A 25,042-nucleotide genomic window follows, 5' to 3' on the forward strand; every position below is an offset into this window, starting at 1 on the left:
TCTGATCCGTGCTGCTCTGGGCAGCAAAGACAATAGCCCCCAGCTTACCGCACCTTTTATTCAGTACCTCGTAACAAATGACTTGCAGAGAATTCAGAACATCGGGAGAAACAAATGTAACAAATGACTTGCAGAGAGTTCAGTAGTTCACATTGGGACGAACAAGGTGTAACAAAAGGCTTGCAGAGAGTTCAGTACATCTCGGGTAAACAAGATGTTAACAGTTCAAGAACAATGAGGAACTGAGCAGATGTTTGTTCTCCTAGGATGTTTCTTGTCCTGGAGAATCACAGCATCACTGGATCACTGAAGTCTCAGTTGTGACCGGAGGCCAAACTGGAGTTATTCTGTAGCTGGGCTGTAGGCAAGAGAACTAGGCTAACCAAATGATTTCTCCCTAGAATTATGTAGCATTGCTCCCAACATCCCAACACATCAATAAGTAAACAGGAATTTTAAAAAGGACTGCTTTTAAATATGGCTGATTTGTGTTTTGTTTTGTTTTCTGAGACAGGGTCTCGCTATGTAGTTCAGGTGGCCTGGAACTCATGGGGATCCTCCTGCCTCTCCCAAGTGCTGGGATTATAGACCGATGAGTCAGGCAGGGATATTAGAGGTGGTCAGATAGGCCAGGCCCTATCTGAAACACCACAGCTGCACCAGAGGGAGACACATCGGTTGGAACGTGGGCCTCAGGATAAAGACAAGCTGACCCAACCTGCATACTTGGTCAAAGAGCAAGCACTGGGCCTAGTGAAGCTGAGACAGACATCGGCCACCCTGGTGGGTGACCAGAGACCTCTGGACCCAGCACTTCCTAGGAGAATCTTTGTCTTTCCATCCACGCTTGTTACGTGACTTATCTCCCTATTGGACACCATTGGCTAAGCGACTGCACTTGTAACCTTATTGGATGGTCAGGGCTGTGGCCCACATTGTACCCTCTGTAAAGTTTAAAGATCCCTATCAGTCCTAGTTATCCCACCCTTTGTTCCGGACACCACTATCTATAGAACAATCTACAAAGCATCTGCTGACTAACAGTACATGTCTTGCTAATTAACATACAAATGTAAGACCACTGAACTTTTGTTCCTTCTTCTGTAAACTTCACCTGTTAACTCTCCTGCAAGCCCCTATAAAAAGAGCCTCGGACTCTGGACTAGGCCTCTCTAAGCTACTTTGCTTTGGGAGTGCCCTCTGGCCAGACTAAGGTCTGTTTCACTTTCCAATTTGTCCGGTGTGTTCCTTCCTGGGTGTTCTCCACTGCAGTCAGCTCCTTGGATCATTTGGTAAGGCCTTTGGTCTTACATTCTGGAGGCACCGCTGGGACCCCCAAGTGTGCTCCACTCCGGCTCCTTGGAGCATTTGGTAAGGCCTTTGGTCTTACATTCTGGAGGCACCGCTGGGAACCCCGGGTGTGCTCCACTTCAGCTCCTTGGAGCATTTGGTAAGGCCCTTGGTCTTACATTCTGGAGGCACCGCTGGGATCCCTGGGTGTGCTTCACTATAGTCAGCTCCTCAGAGCTTTTGGTAAGGACAGAGGTCTTACATTTTGGAGGCCCCAGCGAGATCCCTGGGTAAGGAACCCCGGTTCAGCCGAGACTCTGGCAGGATCCAGCAGGAGACTCTCAGGCACAGACCTCAGAAAACCTCTGGAGGTAAATTTTTGGCCGGTTGCAACCGTTTGTTGTCAGGAGTGAGGTGGCTGATGGGCCGGTAAGCCTCCCGACTCCAGGTTCCTGACGAGGAACAAGGGAAGATTTAGTTTTATTTTTGTTGTGGCGCCTGTTCGTCTTGTCGTTTATAAGTTAGTGTCCTATCCGTTGTGTGTTTAATTTTGAATTTCTTTCCAAACCATCAAGGACAGAGATGGGAGGATCCTGCTCCAAGACTACCCCATTGGACTGTTTCCTCACTAATTTTAAATTGGCTTTTTCCCCCGAGCAGGAGGACGAATATGGGGTTAAATTTTCTTGCGGAAAACTTCACTCCCTGTGTCAATTGGAATGGCTGGCCTTCGGAGTTGGATGGCCAGCCGAGGGCTCCTTTGAGCCAAGCCTCTGTCAGGTGGTATGGAAAAGAGTAACCGGGTACCCTAGCCATCCTGATCAGTTTCCATATATAAATATCTGGGTTCAGGCTTGTCAAGAGCCTCCGGCTTGGTTGAAGCATTGTTCCTTGTGAACAAACTCTCGCATTTTGGTTATGGCCCCAAGGGAACCCCGAGAGGTCAAAGCTCAGGCTCCCAAGCCAGTGCTCTCACAAGATCCTGATCTCTTAGACCCCTTTGTAAGACCTCCACCCTGTGTGGAGCCATCCTCTCCTCTGATAAAACCGGCCCCAGATCTCGAAACCCTTTCTACTCTCCTCTTCCCGAAGAAGAAAAATCTCTGGATTCTGTAACCTCCCCCTCCCACATGCTAACAGGGTCTGCTTATGGTCCCAGCGGGGCTCCCACTGAAGGGACTAGTTCAGTTCCTCTTCTGCCTCTTAGGGAAATAGAACAGGGTCATTATGTCTATATCCCTTTCTCTACCAGTGATTTGTATAATTGGAAACATCAAAATCCCCCCTTTTCAGAAAAAAACCCAGGCTTTGATCTCCCTCCTAGAATCTGCTTTTCATACCCATGACCCAACCTGGGATGATTGTCAACAACTTCTCCAAGCCCTTTTTACCTCCTAGGAAAGAGAAAGGATCAGAGGGCAAGCCATAAAGTCAGTGTTAGGAGGAACGGAGGGCCCACTCGATGAACAAGAGCGGGCCCGTATTGAGGCGCAACTTCCGTCCACCCATCCCCCGTGGCAAGCTAATTCCTTGGGCAGGAGAGAAGCTCTCCACAGCTACCACCAGCATCTCCTAGCCAGCTTGAGGGGAGCCGCTCAAAAGCCTACCAATTTGAGCAAAGTAAGCGAGGTCCTTCAAGGACCTGAGGAATCCCCTTTCTGCCTTTCTGGAGCGTCTGTTGGAAGCATACCGTATGTATACTCCAATTGACCCAGATGCCCCTGCAAATTAACAGGCGATTAATTTGGTTTTTGTTACTCAGTCGGCCCCAGATATTAGGAAAAATTACAGCAGATGGAGGGGTCTGAGGGAGAAAACAGGGAAAAGTTGATGAGTGTGACAATGAAGGTGTTTAACAACAGAGATCCTTTTGAGGATAGAATGGCTATATTCTTGAAAAGGGAAAGAGAAGGCTGGCAGAATTGAGAGTATCCACAATTCTCCAGATTCTGAAGCCAGGCTCAAAGAAACAGGTGCGAGAGTTCCTAGGAGCCATTGGCTATTGCAGGATTTGGATGCCTGGCTTTGCTGAGATTGCCAAGCCCCTGCACGAGGCCACTGCAGGAGGAAATACACCCCTCGAATGGACTGAGGCTCACCAGCACGCATTTCAATTGCTTAAGACTGCACTTGCATCAGCACCAGCCCTGGCATTGCCAGACTTAAACAAGCCCTTTACCCTGTATGTGGCAGAGAAAAGTGGGGAGTGATTACTCAGCTTTTGGGCCATGGAAGTGGCCTGTGGCATACCTCTCAAAGAAGCTCAACCCAGTGGCCTGAGGGTGGCCTACTTGTTTGAGGACAGTAGCAGCAGCAGCTGCTTTAACCCAAGAGGCTGACAAATTGACCTTTGGACAGGATTTGACTTTGAAAAAATAAGACTGAGATATTGGCATTGCTACAAGCAATCTGGTTGCCTTGAGAGGTCGCCATCACCCATTGCTGCGGGTACCAGAAGGGGCTTAGCCCCGAGATGATTGGTAATAATGCTACTGACCAGGCAGCAAAACAAGCTGCCCAAAAATCAGTGGGGAAGCAAATGGTTCTGTTTCCCACACGGGTACTCCCAGAAAAACCTGAATACACAGATAAAGAAGTAGCGGAAATGAACAGGAGACGCTGGACTCAAGGATGGTGGATGACTAAGGATGAAAAGGTGGTGCTCCCAGCCGCTGTAGCAGATACATTGCTGCGAGAACTACATGAGTCCACCCACCTCGGTGAGAAAAGGATGATGGCTGCCCTGCAACCTCATTTTGTCAGCGAGGGATTAGCCCAAAAGGCCCAGAACATGGTGAGACGATGCCCCACCTGCCTCAAGATAAATGCAAATCGGGTAACCGGGCCCCCTGGGGTCCGACACAGAGGACTAACTCCAGGAGAACATTGGGAATTGGACTTTACTGAAATGAAGCCTGGCATGTATGGGTACAAATACCTGCTAGTTTTTGTGGATACATTTTCAGGATGGGTAGAAGCATACCCCACTAAGAGGGAGACAGCTGAAGTAACAGTTAAAAGGCTCCTGACAGAAACAGTTCCCTGTTTTGGTTTGCCCTTAGCTCTGGGGTCTGACAATGGTCCAGCCTTTACGGCTAAGATATCTAAATTAATTAGTAATATTCTTGGAATAAAGTGGAATCTACACTGTGCCTATAGGCCTCAAAGTTCAGGACAGGTAGAAAGAACAAATCAAACTTTAAAGGAGATTCTGACTAAATTATGCTTGGAGACTGAACTAGGTTGGGTAGAGCTTCTCCCTTTTGCCCTCCTCCGAATGAGGTGCACTCCCAAGCCTCCCCTCAATTTGTCCCCCTTCCAGATTGTTTACGGGTGATCTCCCCTAATCATTCCATTAATAGATGTAGAATTAAAGGAAAAGTTTTCCCACCTTCGACTCCTTAAATCCTTAAAAGCAGTTCATCAGCTTCGGTCAGAGCTACGAGACATTACAAAAGAAAATGTCTAGTCCAAATGAAAAACCTCTACAACCTTTACCCTATAGGCCGGGAGATTTGGTTTTTATTCGCAGGTTTGATTCCAAGACCCTGGAACCTCGTTAGAAGGGACTGGTTCCTGCTGTCCTGTCAACTCCCTTGGCGGTGAAGGTGGCTGGACATTCTGCCTGGATACATCGAGACCATCTGAAAGCAGGACCCCCAGCAGACATCTAAAAGGACAAATGGAAGGTTATCAGCCAACCAGGCGACCAAAAGCTAAGATTGGAGCGGGTTGGAGATGTTTCACCTTCATGATAATATAATCTGGGACACTGGCATTATTGCCCCCAAGAGGACTAGATCAAAAAAAAAAAAAAAAAAAAAAAGAATGTATGGATTCAATTGGCAAACTTGCTTAATTTGTCTGAATTTTATCTAAATGTTGATGTAAATTTCCATCATGTATTGGGGACGTGACCCATGTCGTAAACCTAAAAATGTTGTCGAATTATACACCCAAGGTAATTATGTCAAATAATACCCAATGTGCTATGTATGAAAATTATACAACTAAATGTCTGAGGATAAAACAGTCGGAAGGGATGTCCTGCATATAAAACAATTGGAAGACTTGGCTCAAAGGGTACATAATGAAGATGGCTGGGACTTGAGCCAATGGCTAACTAAATGGCTGCCCAACCTACAATGGTTAAAACAACTTTTTCTAGTCATTACAGTTGTGTGTATATGCTTAATATTGTCATACTGTTGTATACAATGGATGCCTATGTCTATAAGTAAGATTACTTAAATTGTAAAATCAGTGGGGAATGTAAAACTGCATAACTCTGTAATCATAAAACTCCCCTAGCCCCAACTGTGATTGAATATGAGTAAATAGATAAAGATGCTTCGTAGTTCCGGGACACTAGATAAGATCCCTATCAGTCATAATTATCCAACCCTTTGTTCCGGACACCACTATCTATAGAGCAATCTACAAAGCATCTGCTGACTAACAGTACATGTCAGGCTAATTAACATACAAATGTAAGACCACTAAACCTTTGTTCCTTCTTCTGTAAACTTCACCTGTTAACTCTCCTGCAAGCCCCTATAAAAAGAGCCTCGGACTCTGGACCAGGCCTCTCTAAGCTACTTTGCTTTGGGAGTGCCCTCTGGCCAGACTAAGGTCTGTTTCACTTTCCAACTTGTCCGGTGTGTTCCTTCCCGGGTGTTCTCCGCTGCAGTCAGCTCCTTGGAGCATTTGGTAAGGCCTTTGGTCTTACATTCTGGAGGCACCGCTGGGACCCCCGGGTGTGCTCCACTCCAGCTCCTTGGAGCATTTGGTAAGGCCCTTGGTCTTACATTCTGGAGGCACCGCTGGGACCCCCGGGTGTGCTCCACTCCAGCTCCTTGGAGCATTTGGTAAGGCCCTTGGTCTTACATTCTGGAGGCACCGCTGGGACCCCCGGGTGTGCTCCACTCCAGCTCCTTGGAGCATTTGGTAAGGCCTTTGGTCTTACATTCTGGAGGCACCGCTGGGACCCCTGGGTGTGCTCCACTCCAGCTCCTTGGAGCATTTGTTAAGGCCTTTGGTCTTACATTCTGGAGGCACCGCTGGGACCCCTGGGTGTGCTCCACTCCAGCTCCTTGGAGCATTTGTTAAGGCCTTTGGTCTTACATTCTGGAGGCACTGCTGGGAACCCTGGGTGTGCTTCACTATAGTCAGCTCCTCAGAGCTTTTGGTAAGGACAGTGGTCTTACACTTACATTTGGGCCACCTTGTTTTGGTGGCGCCCTGAGGGTGGCAGGCAGCAGCAGCACAGGGCTGTCAGGCAGCCTCTGATGCTCCTCTTCAGAGCCTTCCAGCATAGCCTCCCTCTGCTGCTAGGGGTGAAGGTAGGGCTGGACCTAGAGCAGGAAGCCCCAGGGCCAGGCTGGCAGAACACCCTGGGAGCGGCAGGGATAGGCTGGCAGAGCATGCCAGGAGTTGGGGTCCTGGGGATGGGAATGGGTGACTGGGAGCTTCCGCCGCCCTGCCTTCCTGTGGGCTCCACCCCAGGAAATAAGAGGCCCGTGCAGGTGACAGGTGAGCTGGCACTCCTCCAGGGGATGAGAGATGAGGGTGCAGGAGCTGTTGAGGATGATGCTATTTCATCTGGATCCTCATCCTCAGGTGCCCACGCAGTCTTCACATGGACCCTTAAGGGTGGCCCCTGGAGTCCCTGGCTCTGCGGCAGCAGGAATGTGGTCATCTCCTTTGTCCTCACTGAGTCGACGACCTCCCGTGGGTTAAATCCCATGCCATCCATAACGTTGATTGCCATTTGGGGGGCCATAGGGAGCAGCTCAGGAGGACTGGGGGGTGGGACACCTTGGAGCCAGTGGTGCTGCAGCACCTCCTGCACTGTGGGCCACATCCTGGGGTTGGAGTGCATGAGGTTCCAGATGAGATCTTGTGCATCCCGGGAGATGGACTGGGGGCAAGAGCACCTCCCAGATAGAATAGCTCTCATCTGTGGGGTATCCCAATTAAAGGGGAGCGGCCCCATGAGAAGTTCAAAAAGGATAATTCCAAGGGACCAAACATCCAAGGGAGGGCCTCTATAGCTCTCAGGCAAGAGCCACTCTGGGGCACAGTATTTCCGAGTGCCATAAGTCAGGGCCACGTCCTGCCCAGGGAGGAACCGGGATCCCACCCCAAAGTCACAGATTTTGGCGTGACCTTCAGCATCGATTAAAACATTTTGGGGTTTGAGGTCCGCGTGTACAATTCCCTGGGTATGACAATAATCCACAGCTCCTGCAATATCCCGAAATATCCCTCGGGCCTCCTCCTCTGGCAGCCTGTGGTTTTCAGTCCTGCGGATCCATCCCCACAGGTTTCCCCCCGTCACATACTCTAGGACCAGGTATACTTTGTCCTTGCTTTCGATGACCTCCAGTAGCTGTATGATATTGGGGTGTTGAAGGTCCTTCAGCATCCCCACCTCTGATATAATGCAGGCTGCTGGCATCTTTGTCTTCACTATCGCCTTCACAGCGACCAGCATCCCTGTGCCACGGTGTTTGGCCAGGAGGATCTCACCAAAGCCGCCTTTGTCAAGGAGGCGCAGCACCTCATAGTTTTCCTGGAGGCTGTCAGTGCTGGAGCTGGTGGAGAGGCCCAGCCAAGATGTTCTATCAGACTCATGACCCAGAGGCCACATCTCGATGGAAACACAAGCTCCACTCTCCACACCACCAACCCGATCACCAAATCACCACCAACACTTGCCATCCAACTCCTACGTCACCCACAAACAATTCACCTGAGCCTCGGCCTTATATAGCTAACAACTGTGACCTCACACTGGGTTCTGTGAGGTAGCGGAACCAATGGGCCCAGGCAGATCTGGCCACACCCCCTAGGGCCACCTCACTCTTGCCCACAAGGACCCTTTGTTTGTCATAAAAAAGGTTACACAGTCCTTGCTTGTGTGGGTTATGGAGATTTTAAGTTTTTAAGTTTTTTTTAAGTAAGTTTTTAAAAATGAAAATCCATAGGATGCTCCAAAATCCTTTTCCCTTCTGCTCTGAGAATCTGTGATACCTTTTGCTTTTAGAGATCTCATGATGTCTACGCTCAACATATCCAATTCATTTTTCTTTAAATTCTTACTGGTCTCAGAGTGATGCTACAATTTCATTGCCATTAGAATAATGTACTGTTCTGTTTCTGAAACCTGTCAAGGCACATTAATGCCTATGAAGCTGACAGGAAGATACCTATCATTGTCAGGTAAAAGGGCCGAAGACCAAGACCAGACCAGGCCACAACAAGCCTTTATTAGGGGAATAGATCTGCCAGGCTGTCTCTGAACAAAGGAGAGACAAAAGCAATATGGCTGGGGCAGGGAGAGTCTTTTACAGAGACTGGGGTGGGGTTTGTAGGGGCTGAGGCGGGGTTGACTGAGGTAGTGACTAGGGAATGGAGGAGCTGGTGATGTCACTAGGTGGTAGGAGGTGAGCGAGTATTAGGTTACTCTCTAGGTGGGAACGGGCATGCTGGGAAGAAGGGTTTGTTCTTTGGTGGGAGCAATCATCTTGGCATGACATCACACAGGGGAAGGGGCAAGGCACCATAGGAAGAGGGCAGCTACTATACATAATAGCTGCTGAGGTGGTGGGAGACCTATCAATCATAATCACAGACAAGAGCAAGAGACTGGGATGCAGGGTCAAAAGCTGATTCCAGCCAGCTTCTGCACAGAGCAGCATGTCACAGGGTGCATGAGGCTCAGGTCGAAACAAGGTTTCCTTTGACTCACAGTGTGAATGGTGTCACCCACAGGTGCTTTGGGGGAAAGTGGACACCTCAGGACAGCTGGGAAGCAAAGAGAAAGAAAGCAGGGGCTGGGGTCCCATTGTCTCCCCCAAGGACGTGCCCCCATTGACCTGCTTCCCCTAGCTAGGCTCCACCTCCTAAAGGCTCCCCCACCTCCCATCAGCTGGGATTTGACCAAGCTTTGGCCACCTGGGGCCCTTTGGGATCCAAATTTGGGTTGGCAGGCTGGGGAGATTTGGCTAGGGAAGGACATTAAGCGGGTTGGGGGCACAAACCCCAGGGATCACAGGCAGTCTTGGGGAGCTAACAGGCAGAAAGGGGCAGTGTCTCTTAGCCCTCTCTGAACCTCCAAACACCCCAGGGGCTGGTCAGAAAGCGATTTCCAGCTCTCAGGGCACCATACCCCCCCCCACCCCCCGAGCACCAAGGAGCAGAGCCCCCCCCCCCCCCGGGGAACCAAGGAAGTGAGCCACTTGGGCTCCAGCATCACCCTCCACCACAGCTATGCCGAGCCATTACTTGGATCCACACCGCAGAGTTGCAGGGGTCATAAAGAACATTGTTTTGTGCTCCAGATGATAGAGCAGAAGTGAACATCAGAGAGGGCCTCTCTGAGGCTCCTTGATGAAAATTAAGGCCCATTGGAAAAGTGAGTCTGAAAGAATATCCCTGCAATATGGGCACACCAGACCACCTTAGTTGGGGGAGCAGTGGTGTGGACCAGAGCAGTGTGACTGCAAGCAGATCCCAGCCAGGGCTCCGCCCCGACCCCATAGGCTGGGGCACACTGGCCCAAGCCAAGCGTACCTGGAAAAGAGCTGCACAGGTGCACAAGCAACAGCCAGAGGCTCGCCCTAATACCATTGATATGTGCATGAGACCCTAGCCAGAAGCTTGCTCACACAACAGGAACTGGGGTACAAAGCCCCCAGCCAAAGGCCCTCCCAGACAACAGGTACATAGGGGCCTTAGCCAGAGGCACACCTAGATACCACCCCAAGTGTACACAGGCCCCAGCCAGAAGCCCACCCAGATAACAGGTCAGCTCAGAGATCCAGAAGGCCGCCACTGAACCCAGGAATTAGTGTGCTGGTGGGCAGCCAGGAAAAGACAGGTCAGTGGCTTGCTGAGAATTGAAAACCACTGGGTGGCAAAAAGTTGCCTCAACAAGGGCACAGCAGGCTGCATCTGTTGAAATGAGAAGACTCGTAAATAAATCTCAAAACCAGACTTCCAGATCACCTAAGGCAACCCCAAAGGGCAACAAGATGGAACAATCTGATACTCAACCACCTGGACTCCCTGAACTGGCAACAAAAGAGAATCTGGAAAAAAAAAGAGAGAGAGAGAGAGAGAGAGATTTCCAGGCCAGACCCCTGCAACTGTGATTCAGACAACTTGGGGTGCCTAGCAGTGCACACTGAAGGGGTTCTGGTTTGGGGCTGCATGGTGTGTTGCTAGGCCGTAGCAGTTACCTCTAGAATCCTGGCTGGCCCTCTGGCCCATCGGCTGCTGCTAGTCTATTGTCTGTTCCCACAGGCATCGAGGGCCATGGATGGCACAGTAGCTTGGCAGCAGAACACTGGGCACACTGCCCCTCAGTGGCAACTGTGAGTTGCTGAGCCTGTCACAGGGCTGGCTGGGGACTTGGTCTCAGTCTCTAGCCTGGGCCTACCTTCGTGCAGGTCCCCCTGCCCACCAGGGCTCTCCTGGCTCCTCAGCACCTCTGAACTTCTGCCAACACAGCACCGATGGCCGAGGGGTGTGTCTGTGTTCCCTAGAGGCTTGGGCAGGGGGACCCTGGGGACAGGGCAGGCCATGCAGACAGGACACTGAGCCCCAACAAGCTGTGAAGAGTCTTTAAGAGGGAGTGGAGTGTCCGCTGGGCCAGGACTGTGGGACTGCATAACTCTGTAATCATAAAACTCCCCTAGCCCCAACTGTGATTGAATGTGAGTAAATAGATAAAGATGCTTGTTAGTTCCGGACACTAGATAAGATCTATATCAGCCATAAGGTCCCAAAGTAAATTATTCAACTCTTTGTTCAAAAACTGATGTTCCAGGACACCTCTATCTATAGAACAATCTACAAAACATCTGCTAACCATCAGTACGTGTCAGGCTAATTAACATACAAATGTAAGACCACCAACCTTTGTTCCCTCTTCTGTAAATTTTGCCTGTTAACTTCCCCGCAACCCCCTGTAAAAAGAACCTCGGACTCTGGGCTTGCTGCCTCTCTAAGCTACTTTGCTTTGGGAGTGCCGTCTGGCCAGACTAAGGTCTGTTTTACTTTCCAACTTGTCCTGTGTGTTCCTTCCCGGGTGTTCTTCACTGCAGTCAGTTCCTCGGAGCGTTTGGTAGGGCCCTTGGTCTTACATTCTGGAGGCACCGCTGGGATCCCTGGGTGTGCTTCACTACAGTCAGCTCCTCGGAGCATTTGGTAAGGCCCCCGGTCTTACAATGGTAAATTCCAGCCCAGCCTGGGCTACACAGGGAGTTCAAGGCAAGACTGTACCACAGAGCAAGACTCTGTCTCAAAACAAACAGGCCAGGCATAGTGGAACTAGCCTGTAATAGCAGCATTCAAGAGGCTGATGCAGGATTACCATGAGTTCGAGGCCAATCTGGGCTACTTAGTGAGTTCAAGGCCAGCCTGGGCTACACAGTGAGATTCTGTCTCAAAAAAAAAACCAAATCAAATGCAGGGTGTGGTAGTACATGGTTGTAATCCCAGAACTCTGGAGGCTGAGGCAGGAGGATTCCCCTCCAGTTTGAGGTCAGCCTGGGCTACATAGTGAGTTCAAGGGCAGCCTGAACTACATGGTGAGAACTTGGCTCAAAAAAACCAAACCAAATTAAAAATCAAAAAACAAACACAGAAAGAGTGATGGGGTCTTGCTCTGTTGTCCAGGTTGGCCTCAAACTCCTGTGCTCAAGCGATCCTCCTACCTCAGCCTTCTGAGCAGCTGGAACTACGGGTATGTGTCACTCCACAAGCCACCAGCAACTCTGGGTCAGTTATCATCCAAGCCAAGTGGCACATACAATAGGTGCCTAAGGATGGTTTGTGTTTTGTTTTGCAGTGCTAGGGATTGACCCAGGTCCTGTGCTAGGCAAGTGCTCTACCTTCTGAGCTATGTTTCCAGCCCACTAGTGATGCTTCTGAACAAGAAATCAAGGTCACCCCAGTGGCCAGGTGTGGCGATGCACACCTGTAATCCCAGCACTCAAGAGGCTGAGGTAGGTGGATTGCCAGGAGTTTGAGGCCAGCCTGGGCTACATAATGAGTTCCAGGCCAGCCTAAACTGCGTAGTGAGACCCTGTCTCAAAAAATTGAAAACTTTCATTTTTAAACTATTTCTTTCCTTTGAGATAGGGTCCCACTGTGTAGTCAAGGCTGGTCTTGAACTCAGTATGTAGCCCAGGCTGACCTCGAACTCACAGCAATCCTCCTGCCTCAGCCTCCTGAGTGCTGGGATTACAGACGTGTAACACCCCAGGCAGCAAAAAAAAAAAAAAAAAAGAAAAATTTAAACCCAGAAAGCTAGGTGTGAAGACAGTCTGTCCCTCCACAGCCATATGTCCTTTAGCAGTGGACACAGCCTTCCAGAGGGTCAGTTTTTGTGAAGTAAACAGCACAAAGATATTTCCCTGGCTTTTTCTCTGGGTAAGGTAGGGATAAAGTACATGCAGAGTCCTGTCCCCTCTGAGTCCCTGAGAAATGCCAGCACTTGCATCATGATCTCCTTGCTCCAAATGGTCACAACTATTACAACCACCTCAACTATTACAATCCCAGCACTCCTGAGTGTGCATCACCACACCTGCCCACTGGGTGACTGATTTCTTGTTTAGAGAAACAAGTGGGCTGGGGACATAGCTCAAAGGTAGAGCACTTGTCTAGCACTGACACAGGGTGGGGTTATATTCATTACCTGTTTCCTTTTTGAGTCAGGGTCCTAGAATGTAGTTTAGGGAGGTCTTGAACTCACTATGTAGCCCAGGGCCTTGAACTCACAGTGATCCTCCTCTTCTCCTCCCTCAGCTCCCAGAGGGCTGGGATTGCAGGCGTGTGCCACCATGCCCAGCCCACATTTATTATTTTATCCTAAAGAAAAAAAAGTCTGAGATATTTATTGCTAGGGATGGAACCCAGGACTTCTCACATGCTAGGCAAGTGCTCTACCACTGAGCCACATCCCAGTCCTAATTTTTACTCATAGCTTCCACTGCATGGGCTCTGTTTCCCATGCTGTGTTTTCCACATGTTACACAACAGTGGTGTTCAGTAAGTTGAGTGGCTTCTAAAGTGGGTATGAGCCTGGAATCTCATTTTATGAGACTGGAAACTGTGCCGAAAGCTAGAGTGGTCCTGAGTCTCCCTGTTACATCCAGGGGCACCTAGGTTAGGCCCTGGGTCACTCATGGACAGCCAGACAAGGGGGCTTCGGGCATCTTCACGCTCCGCTGCTGCAAAACTAGACGTAAAAAGAGAGAGTTGGTGCCCCCTAGTGGGCACAAGAGGACATCGCAGGGAAGGACAGGGAAATTCTCAGTATACGCCTAAATTTTTTTCCCTCGGGAACAGGAGGTAGTTTAAAATAATCTACACTAATTTTTAAAGCTACATTTTTATAGAGATGCTCATAGATCTAGATGCAGTTATAAGAAGTAATGCAGAGAGATCTTGTTACCCTTTGCTCAGTTTCCTCTGATGACAACATCTTTCAAAACTAGAGTATGTACTGGGGGAGATGGCTCATCCAGCACTCGTGAGGTCTTGGGTTTGACTGCCAATGCTGAAGGGAACAGAAAGGTCTAATTCTTTCTTTGGGGGGTTTCTTTGAGATAAGATTTCACTTTGTAGTCCAGGCTGGCCTCAAACTCATAGTGATCCTCCTGCCTCAGCCTCTGAGTGCTGGGACCACATGCCCTGCTCCCTTTCTTCCTTTCTTTTTTCGTTTTTTGGAGACAAGGTCTTGCTGTGTAACCCAGACTGGCCTTGAACTCATGGCAATCCTCCTGCCTCAGCCTCCCAAGTTCTGGGGTTGCAGGCATGCACCACCACACCTGGCCATCTTTTTCTTTCTTTCTTAAAGAAAAGTCTAATTTCATGTTTTAATTCCAATGAACATGTCAATAACTCTCCCCCCTGGCATCTCCTTTCTATTTTTTTTTCTCTGCAGTGTTGGGGTGAACCCAGGACCTCCTGTGTGACAGGCAAGCATTCTACCACTGAGCTGCATCTCCAGCCCTGAATTCCACTTTTCTGTTCCCTGTACTGGGGATGAACCCAGGGCCTTTGCATTGAGCCGTATCCCCAGCCCTTTAAAAAATTTTTATTTTCAGATGTGGTCTCACTAAATCACTAATGCTAAAGTTGCCCGGGCTGGGTTTAAACTCGGGGTCTTGCCTCAGCCTCCCAGAGTGCTGGGGTTACAGGCATGTGCACCACACCCAGATTGAACTATACTTTTATTTTTATTTATTTATTTACACCCTCCCACACACACACACATGGGATCAAACTCAGGATCTTGCACCTTTGAGGCAGGCGTTGCACTACTGAGCTAAATCCCTGGTGGGTTGAACTCTATTTTAAAATGGACAGATGTGACCAAAGGGTCCCAGGACTGTCACCAGATGAGATACGGTGCTGCTCCCCTTGCTGTAATTCTGTGGCGTCTCCTGGAGTTTCTATACCTGGGGCCCAGCAGGCCCCCGGCCCCTCTGCTTGCTGAAAGTATGATTATAAGGGAACTGGGAAGGGTGGAGAGAGACCCTTCTGGGCAGATACAAGGCCCAGCACAGCGATTATAGAAACAGTACAGGAGGCTAGGAAATCTGGAGGTGGTTTCTCAGGGCTCCGCCTGCACGGGGGCACCTGCATCGCAGGCACCAGGAGGCCTCTTGTCTGGGGCCGAGCCACCCACAGGGCTCAGACTGGCTGGCTCTGGCGGTGGGGACAGCTGATGCCCAGGAGAAAAATCAGTTCTCAGGAGACAGCCTCGAAGGCAGGGCCAACCAGGGGCTCAGCGTGGGGCTTACAGAAGCAGAAGCAAAAAGGCTGAGACAAAATGGGAGAGGCTGTGAGGAAGGAAGACTATAGGTGGGAAAGATGTTCAATAACATCAAATGCCAAGGAGACCAAGGAAGAACAAAGCATCCCTGAATGTCCCAATACAGGCGCTGTGAACTGGCCCAGTGCTACTCAGCAGACATGGGGACCCGGGGGTGCAGCCTCCCAGGAAGGGGTGGGGGACAGAGCAGCCAAGTGGATGTGATTAGTGGCTACAATAGGAGACCTCTATCTGTGTGTGTTCCACGGAGCAGAAAAAGAGCTGAGTATGTGAGAAAGGGCTCCTCCCTAAGACTGCAGCCAAAGACAGACGAGGACATTGACAGAAAGGACCACGGTCATGTTCCCAGCCCGGGGTCAGGGCCAAGGCTTGGAAGGACAGGAGCAGCGGGCCAAAGCAGGCTTCACTGGGCTGGAGGAAAAGAGCCCACCACGGGGGTCTCGAGCTAGAGCCAGCTCTCTCCTGGGAAAGTAGGGGCACACCTGTGATCCCAGCAATTAGGAGACTGAGGCAGGAGGATCGACACAAGTCAGAGGTCAGCCTATGAGTTTAAGACCAGCCTGCACTCCAAAGCGAGACCCTGTCTCAAAAAAGAAAAAAAAAAAAAGAAAACAAAAGAATTGGCTGAAGCTCATCTCAAAAACCGAAAGCTCTAGACTGTGGCGTGGTCACTTGCTTGGGACAACCCTAGATGTCCACACGCAAGGCCTCTCTGGGTGCAGACACCCACTCCTCGTGTTCTGTTCTGGAGACTGAACCTAGGGCCTCTGCAGTGAGCTACACTCCCAGCTCCTCTTTCATTCTGGGACAGGGTCTTGCCGACTCAGCTGCAGAGGCTAGGCTTCAATTTAAGGTCTTCCTGCCTCAGCCTCCCAGACTGTGGGGATGATAAGCATGTGCAACCAGGCCTGGCTTAGCTGCCTGCTTGTCCAATCCAATGTTACAGACCCGGAAACAAGACTGACAGACTGGGGATCCAGAGCACTTGGGTAGCTATACAAGGTCCTGGGTTCGTTTCCCAACACATCAATAAGTAAACAGGAATTTTAAAAAGGACTGCTTTTAAATATGGCTGATTTGTGTTTTGTTTTGTTTTCTGAGACAGGGTCTCGCTATGTAGTTCAGGTGGCCTGGAACTCATGGGGATCCTCCTGCCTCTCCCAAGTGCTGGGATTATAGACCGATGAGTCAGGCAGGGATATTAGAGGTGGTCAGATAGGCCAGGCCCTATCTGAAACACCACAGCTGCACCGGAGGGAGACACATCGGTTGGAAAGTGGGCCTCAGGATAAAGACAAGCTGACCCAACCTGCATACTTGGTCAAAGAGCAAGCACTGGGCCTAGTGAAGCCGAGACAGACATCGGCCACCCCGGTGGGTGACCAGAGACCTCTGGACCCAGCACTTCCTAGGAGAATCTTTGTCTTTCCATCCACGCTTGTTACGTGACTTGTCTCCCTATTGGACACCATTGGCTAAGCGACTGCACTTGTAACCTTATTGGATGGTCAGGGCTGTGGCCCACATTGTACCCTCTGTAAAGTGGGGTCCCTGGATATCCACTCAGGACCCCTCCTGCCCCTCAGGAGCTTTCCTATCATTAAATATCTTCTTACTTTAAAACAAAAACATAAAACTAGAGTATGGGGCTAGGGATTTAGCTCAGTGCTTTCACAGCCTGATGTGCAAGCATAAGGACCCGAGTTCGATCCCCAGTACCAAAAAACAAAACAAAACAAAAAAACTAGAGTATGTAGAGCATGGGAAAAGAATGGAAAGTCCAGGAATAACCCAGACATTGATGGACAATTGATTTCAACAAGAACAACACACAAGGGCCAGGGATTTAACTCAGTAGTTTCACTGCCTGCTGTGCAGGTGCAAGGACCTGAGTTCAAACCCAAGTAACAAAAAAAAAAAAAAAAAAAAAGAATGACACACAGTTCAATGCAGAAAGGAATAACCTTTTCTTTTTTGGGGGGAATAATCTTTTCAACAAATAGTGTAAGGACAGCTGAAGTTGGACCCCTACCTCACACTATATAAAAACCCCAAAGCAAAATAAGAGCTAAAAAGCACAAATCTCTCAGAAGACAACATAAGGTAAAACTTAATGACCTTGGCTAAAGCAGTGATTTCTTAGGTATGACACCAAAAGCCCAAGCAACAAAAGACAAAACAGATAAATGGAATTTCATCAAAATTGAAAGCATTTGTACTTCTGAGGACACTATCCAGAAAGTGAAGCATGTGGGTAAACACACACACACACACACACACACACACACACACACACACACACACATGCATACTGGGCATGGTGGCACATGCCGGTAATCCCAGCTATTCGGGAGGCTGAGACAGGAGAATCACAATTCCAGGCCAGCCTGACTCCATAGCAAGTTCAAAGCCAGGCTAGACTACATAGTGAGACACTAGCTCAAGAAACTCAAACCTGAACTAAACAAAAAAAACTTGTATATGAACATTTACAGCAACATTATTCACAAAGAGCCCCAAAATGGAAATAACGCTATGTCCATCAATGGATAAACTATGATGTAGCCATAAAATGGAACATTATTCAGTTGTAAAAATGAAATACAGAGTCATGCTACAGCATTAGATGGATCTTTTTCCCTCAGTACTGGGGACTGAACTCAGGGCCTTTGCACTGAGGGACATCTCCAACCCTTTTCCTTTCATTTTTTTTTCAGGGTTTGGGTGCTTTAATGATTGGATAAAAGTGTCAGGATTATAATGGAAAAAAATAAAGGAGGTTTCAGTCCTCGTTTCTACCCTGTCACAGCCTATAGGGGACTGGCACCATTAGAAACCACGGCCACAAAGTGAGGAAGGGCTCTGAAGGGGCTATCTGGAGGACTGGAGGGACTTCCACTCCTGGCAGTACATCCTTTCATTTTTTAATGTAGAGATAGGGTCTCATTAAGTTGCTAAGTTGCCTGGCTGGGCTCAAACTTGCAATCCTCCTGGCTCAGCTTCCCAGAGTGCTGGGGTCACAGTCATGCCCCACCACACCTAGCTTTTTCTTGCCCTTTCTGTAACTTGTGTTTCTACAAAGGACATAGGAATTATAATGAAGAATGCATACTGCATTTAAAAATAATAAAACCCTTATAATTATTGGGTAGGCCATATTCAGAGCCAGAGCAACAGCCCACAATTCTCACGGTCAGAAGTATGGAGTAAAAATTGCTCTTGGTAGTCTTACAGAATTAATAGAATCCTATAAAAGGATATTTTAACCCAACACAATCATCTGTATTTCATCATCTTAACACAATTCAAATATTCAGTGTTCTTTTTTTTTTTGGTACCAGGGATCAAACTTGGGTCCTTGAGCTTGCGCAGCAGGCGGCAAAACCACTGAGCTAAATCCCCCCCCCCTTTTTTTGATAGCCTCCTGCTAGGTAGGCCAGCCTGGCCTTGACCTCACTATGTAGCCCACATTGGCCTGGAATTCAGGGCAATCCTCCTGCCTCAGCCTCCTGAGTGCTGGTATTACAAGGATGTGCCACCACTCCCTTCCTAACATCCCTTTTTAAAAAATTTATTTATTTATTGGTACTGGGGATTGAACTCGGGTCCTTGTGCTTGCAGAGCAGGTGGGGGAACTACTGAGCTAAATCCCCAGCCCCTAACATCCCTTTTAAAGGGTCTGGAATATTTAGTCCGATGTCTATGCCATAATTTTCTTAATTATACCCTTTCGATGGACATTTAGGGTTTTTCCAACCACCTTGCTGCCAATCTTGGCAGCCGCAATTCTGTTTCATTCCGTTGAATAATTTCCTTCTTCTGAGGTGTGGGGTTATGGATGATCGGTTTTGGTCATTTCTGGCTCTTGACAAGTTCCCGCTGGGACAAGATCCACTTGCTCCCAGCCTCAGGCTCTATCAAGCCAGACCCCTAAAGGCTGTCGCTCCTCCGTCGCGGCTGTCACCTGGGATCCCCGATCCAGCCCCGCCTCTGCACACCTAGCTCACCAGTTTTGCCAGTTGTCCCCTCCCCAGGCAAGCTAGTGTTTGCGCATCGCAGCGCCGGGCTATGCCGACTCGACCCCGCCGACGCCCTGCGTGGCGCTTACCTCAGCCTCAGCGGTCCCGCGTGGGTCCCCAGGTGGACAATCCGGGGCGAAGCGTTATTGCCCTGTGGCCGCCGGCTCGCCCCGACGCGAGGCTGATCCTTTCCTTCAGGAAGCTTCTTGGACATTAACAAATAGGAAGCATGTGCACCAAGAGCAGGTGTGACAGAGGCTGGACAGAAACGAATTAGTACAGCAGTGCACTGCATTCGTTCACTCACTGAGCAACTATTACAAGCCAACATTACCCATGGCAGAGAACAAAAGACAGCGGAAGCAAGAAAGTAAAAACATAGGGTGTTGATGATGACCCAAGCTTGGAACGAAAATCAGGCCGAGGAAAGGGACTGAAAGTGAGGCGCTGCCAGGAAGGCCTCCTGGATAAGTGACAGTAACGACAGGTGACATTATCTGAGTGTCCAATGTGGGTCAGGGGACTGTGTCCCTCACATCGGAGAGCCCTTGCATCAGGAGTGCATGAGAAGTGGAGATGAGTCTCAGGTCACTGTGGGGTCCGAGCAGCGGAACACCATCCGCCTCAGGGCCGACAGGGTTAATGGAGACGCTAGCTGCAGCGGCCTCTTGTGCGCAGGCGCGGGGCTTGAAGGGTGCAGGCGCAGAGCGCATGGCGACGTGGCCGCCAGAACCCGGAAGTAGCCCGGGTGGGACGGGAGCCGGAGTGTTATCCGCCGCGTAGCTAGGTCTCCGTGCCGCTGCTTGCGCCCCTGCCGGCATCACGATGTTGAAGAAATTCGACAAGAAGGACAAAGAGTCCGGTGAGGGGCCCGGGAGCCCTGGGGGAGGGAGGCCGGTGGCGCAGGTTCTCCAGCCCTCCCCCGGAGCCCTCCTTCGTGGCCTTTGTCCGAACGCGGGCGCTGAGGCCCAGCGACGGCCAGAGGCTTGGTTCGCAGCTGGCCTAGTAGGCTTCTGGGAGCCCCAGAGAGCCCCGCTGCCTCCCACTCGTGAGCTCCAACCGGGATTTGCTGCGTGGCCTTGTGCGGGGCATGCGCCTGTGTGGGCCTCAGTTTACCCATCTGTCAGGAGGGGGCCGGGCTGGATGCTTCTTGTTCTTTTTCTGTCCAACCTTTTGGTGTCTGCCCGGCCTGCGTTGGTGCTGGCCACATTGGGGCGTAATCTGTGCTGTGGGTGACAAGTGTGGCTCTTCATTCATTAGATCAGAAAATAGGTTGCGCACCTGCTGAATGCCAGGCTCTGTAGGTGTCCAGATCCTGCAGCAGGACAAGAGAGACACAGGGTTAGAATGGCCACTAGTGCAGGAGACAGATATCAACCAAGTAATTGCACAGGTAATTAGTTACAAATTGGTGTCTTACGCAGTAAGGGAAATTTGGTCACAGGTAGTTGGTTGGTACCCAGGGACTCAAGTATGGGTTGCATGAATGACTGCAGAACACGGCGCTTGAGAGATACAGAGGTCTGTGCCAGGACTTACGGGTGAGTGTGAGTGGTTTGGGGCAGAGTGGAGCCCCCTGGTAAGAGTGTGGTAGGATCCGTAGTCAGACTGTAGATCCTTGAGTGCCATTCAGGAGGAGTTTGAACTTTCTTGGGTAGAGAATGTGGACAGCTTTCCCTTCCCTGTGTCTGGGGAGTTTGGAAATTCAGGGTCACCACCTGAAATCAGTCTCCTTGGTTCTCCTTGACTGCAGGTGGAAGTTCCAATCCATTCCAGCACCTGGAGAAAAGTGCAGTACTCCAGGAGGTAAGTGACCTTTGCTCCTCTGTTCCCACCGTGGATGTTCACCAACAGTGCAGGCAGAATATTGACAGCTTCATAGTGCTGGTCTCCAGAGCAACTGGGGAGAAAGCCTTGCCAGAAAACACAGGAAAGCTTGGTTCCAGCAGAGAGTTTATTAAGCTTGTTTTTGTTCTTATTTATCATTTCTCTTTCCACTTAGAAATGTTTGCTAAGCATCTGCTAGTCAGTAAAGTCAGCACATCCCTAAAAGTTAAGGAAGATTTTTAGGAATTATTAATAGATTAGTTAAGAAAAACAAACTCTTTCCTTGTGAGATAATCTTGTATAGGCAAGTGTATTTATTTCCTGTGTGACTTCTCAGATCCTGAAGTACCTGAGGGGAATCAGTAGAAGAGAAATGTGCTGAGCTTAGAGCTAATACGTTTTGTTGCTTCTTCTTAGGCCCGTGTCTTTAATGAAACTCCCATCAGCCCTCGGAAATGTGCCCACATCCTCACCAAGATTCTTTACCTCATAAACCAGGTAAGTGGGTGAGGCTTGGAGCAGGGGAAGGTGGTGCTGGGGTGTCGGGAAAGGTGCATCATTGGGCTGTTTGACAGCCTCTCTGAGGTTGTAGCTCTTGGTCCCACAAGCATCCTTCTCTGATTCGCTGCCTTTGATGGAGCCCTCCAGGGTCTGAGGGTCTGACCTAAGCTGATCTTAGGGGAAGAAGCAGGCTGATCTTTCTCCCAGGCTGAGTTTCTTTCTTGATCCCCACAAGGGGAGCATCTGGGGACCACTGAAGCAACAGAGGCCTTCTTTGCTATGACCAAGCTTTTTCAGTCCAACGATGTAAGTGTCCTAACCCCAGCCTTCCTGCAGTGATGTGGGTGCCTTCACCTAGGCTGGTGGTTTCTTCTCCCACCTCTGGTGCCCCTGCTGAGCAGGCTGATAGGGCTTTTCCCATCTCTTTCCCAGCCCATGCTCCGGCGGATGTGCTACTTGACCATCAAGCAGATGTCTTGCATCACAGAGGATGTCATCATTGTTACCAGCAGGTGACTCTTGGGGCCATGGGAGGTGGCTCCATGGCGCCTGTTGACAGACTCTTTTTGTGTGATGTGTACAGATGTAGAGGCTTTCTATTGACATTGGGCCGGGTGCCCTTTCCTCCGTTGTCTGTCATCCTGCAATCACTGAAGGCACCCATGATGGCCTCCAGAGTGGGCCATTTCCCTTTGACTTCCCTGGCCTTGACTTGGGCACAAACCTTTCCTTCCTGTGATTCTTCTTAGTCAACTGAGCCAGCCTGGAACTTTTTTGTTTTGTTTATTTGAGACAGGGTCTCGCCATGTGTTTCAGGCTGACCTTGAACTCACTGTGTAGCCCAGGCTGACCTCAAACTCATGGTGATCTGCCTGCCTCAGCCTCCCAAGGGCTGGGATTGCTGAAGCCTGGAACTTTCACAGAGACTTTAGCGCGTGCTACAGAACAATACAATAAAAACCGTCACAGAGAGTGCAAGGGCTATATGAATAGGCCTGCTGACTGGGTACTGCTTTCTACATTAGGCTGAGTGATTCAGGGGACAGATGTCCCTGATGTGTAATCCCTGCTTGTTCAAGCTGGTGTTCCATTCTCATTTTTTGTTGCCACAGGTGTTTGTGCAAGGGAAGGGCCCACACATTCACTGGTAGATTCATTTAGAAAATATTTACTGAGTGTGTTTCAGTTTGTGTGGAGCTTTGGGGATACGGCAGCAAACAAGACAGCTGTGGCCTCCACAGCCCTAGAATAACAAGGAGTTAGCCAGGCTCCTGGGGGCTTGTCTGTTCTGTGCCCAAGAAGCTACAGAAATAGAGGAGTGAGTGAAAACAGAGGAGCAACCTGGTCGGTTCTAAGTTATAAAAACCCCTCCAGGGCCGGGGATTTAGCCCAGTGGTTCCGTCGCCTGCCTTGCAAGCGTAAGGACCCAAGTTCCATCCCCGGTACCAAAAAAAAAACACCAAAAAACCCCTCCAGCTGCCCTTTAGCTGGGTGGGAGGAATAGAAGGCCAGCGAGAGCTGGGAGACTTGTGCAGCAACCCAGCCAGATGTGGTGGTAGGGGAGCCGGAGAGGACTGGGCCAGCCTCAGCACCCCACATGTCACTGTGTCCCCTGTCCCCCGCAGCCTGACAAAAGACATGACCGGGAAAGAGGACAACTACCGGGGCCTGGCCGTGCGCGCCCTGTGCCAGATCACTGATGTGAGTCCACGCCCTCCTGTGTCCTGCACACACTTCTGGTTGTCCCCTGCTCCTTGGGTCAGGGTGTGCAAGAGCACCCAAAACAGTTGCTACCTTCCTCCCTGTACTCCTCTGTACCACACAGCGGCACTCCTGAGGGTCCCCACCTCCCTGCTCCTGTCCCCACAGAGCACCATGCTGCAGGCCATTGAGCGCTACATGAAGCAGGCCATCGTGGACAAGGTGCCCAGTGTCTCCAGCTCTGCCCTGGTATCTTCCTTGGTGAGTAGCTGCAGCCAGGACCTTTGGGATAGGAGGAAAACAGAAGAAAGTATCAGTCCGTTTCCAGAGTGTGTGTGTGTGTGGGGGGGGACTGTTCTGTACCCCAAGTCTGAGGGTCCTGCCTATCTCCTCAGTGAAGAGAGCCTGAGTTGCTCAGCAGGGCCTTGGTGCATGCCCTTGAGCCACCCATGGGGTGACAGGCTGTTGAGTTGGGATCTGGCAAGAGGTCTTCTGCTGGCCAGGGAGCCCAGAGAGGGGTTAGTTTGTCCTCGGAACCAGGATGCTGGGAGCTAATGGGCTACATCTGGGAGAGGTCCAGGGCCCCTCCCCAGGGTGGGCAGCAGGTGGCTGTCCTGGCTGCCCCTTACCTGCTCTGTGCCCACAGCACCTGCTGAAGTGCAGCTTTGACATGGTCAAGCACCGGGTGAATGAGGCCCAGGAGGCAGCATCCAGTGATAACATCATGGTCCAGGTAAGGTGCGAGGGCAGATGATACTGAAAATACTCAGGGAGACCTGAGGTGGTGGCACATGCCTGTAATCCCAGCACTCTAGGAAGCTGAGGCAGGAGGGAGAAAAGTTCCAACCCAGCCTAGGTTACTTAGGGACTTAGGGAGACCCTGTTTCAAAATAAACAGTTAAAAGAGGGGTGCAGATGTAGTTCAGTGCAAAGGTCCTTGGTTTAATCCTCAGTACCATGGGGGGAGAGGGGGAGTGTGGTGCATGAATTTAATCCTAGTATTCAGGAGGCTGAAGCAGGAGGAGCACTTGAGTCTGAGGCCAGCCTGAGCTACATAGTAAGTTCAAGGTCAGCCTGAACTACGTAATGAAAATCTCCTGTCTCAGAAAACCAAAAAAATAAATCTGAAGCCCAGAGACATACAGTGACTTACTTGTATGTCCCCGCTATCGCTGTCCTCTAAGTACCATGCGCTGGGGCTCCTGTACCATGTGCGGAAGAACGACTGCCTGGCTGTCAATAAGATGATCAGCAAGTTCACCAGGCACGGCCTGAAGTCACCCTTTGCCTACTGCATGATGATCCGCGTGGCCAGCAAGCAGCTAGAAGAGGAGGACGGCAGGTGATCAGTCCACCTCCTGCTGCTGGAGCTGGGCTTGGTCCTGTCATGCTGAGCTGTCCTCAGCTTCTCCTTGCCGCCACCCCACCCCCCTACTTCTCTTACAGTCGAGACAGCCCGCTGTTCGACTTCATCGAGAGCTGCCTTCGGAACAAGCACGAGATGGTGGTGTATGAAGCCGCCTCGGCCATCATCAACCTGCCGGGCTGCAGTGCCAAAGAGCTGGCCCCGGCCGTGTCAGGTCTGGGAGAACATTCTGGCCATCACTCGGGAGCGGCCCTGGGCCAAAGGCCAGAGATGGGGGAGAGAGGAGATGCCTTCAGTAGGCTACTGGCTGTGGGGCGTTAAGCCAGAACCTCGGCTGGGGATTTAGCTCAGTGGTTCCGGCACCTGCCTTGCAAGCACAAGGTCCTGAGTTCGATCACTGGTACCAAAAAAAAGCCAGAACCTGTTTGGCACCTGCTCTTGGCCGGAGAATGTGTGGGGACCTATCCCCGGTGTTACTTTTGG

At 50.3% G+C, this 25,042-nt stretch overlaps 1 protein-coding gene, 1 long non-coding RNA gene and 1 pseudogene across 3 annotated transcripts in view; 1 reads left to right on the plus strand and 2 right to left on the minus strand.

The window, feature by feature from the left end:
- LOC147822437 (sperm motility kinase 2B-like) lies at positions 1-7,942 on the minus strand. The gene is made up of 2 exons (XM_087196785.1): positions 6,504-7,942; positions 1-4,960 (listed from the first exon to the last, which is right to left on the minus strand). Exons 1-2 carry the CDS (start codon positions 7,940-7,942, stop codon positions 4,813-4,815), a joined length of 1,587 nt encoding a protein of 528 aa, XP_087052911.1. The 3' UTR covers positions 1-4,812.
- Positions 1-21,412, minus strand: LOC147822438 (uncharacterized). Its single transcript, XR_015445658.1, has 3 exons — positions 20,704-21,412; positions 19,254-20,479; positions 1-1,742 (listed from the first exon to the last, which is right to left on the minus strand). It is a non-coding gene; the product is annotated as an uncharacterized LOC147822438 (long non-coding RNA).
- The window catches only part of LOC147822439 (coatomer subunit gamma-1-like), a 22,760-nt pseudogene continuing 17,608 nt past the window's right edge, over positions 19,891-25,042 (plus strand). Inside the window, exons 1-11 of the transcript XR_015445657.1 lie at positions 19,891-20,026; positions 20,918-20,970; positions 21,409-21,489; position 21,640; positions 21,728-21,798; positions 21,925-22,004; positions 23,118-23,193; positions 23,362-23,454; positions 23,840-23,926; positions 24,378-24,535; positions 24,640-24,773. The product of XR_015445657.1 is annotated as a coatomer subunit gamma-1-like (transcript). The remainder of the gene's footprint in view (positions 20,027-20,917; positions 20,971-21,408; positions 21,490-21,639; positions 21,641-21,727; positions 21,799-21,924; positions 22,005-23,117; positions 23,194-23,361; positions 23,455-23,839; positions 23,927-24,377; positions 24,536-24,639; positions 24,774-25,042) is intronic.

The sequence above is a fragment of the Heterocephalus glaber genome, unplaced genomic scaffold (assembly GCF_053883595.1).
Source record: "Heterocephalus glaber isolate CG9 unplaced genomic scaffold, H.glaber_assembly_v1.0 deba00001614, whole genome shotgun sequence".
In the NCBI taxonomy this organism is placed as follows: Eukaryota; Metazoa; Chordata; class Mammalia; order Rodentia; family Bathyergidae; genus Heterocephalus; species Heterocephalus glaber.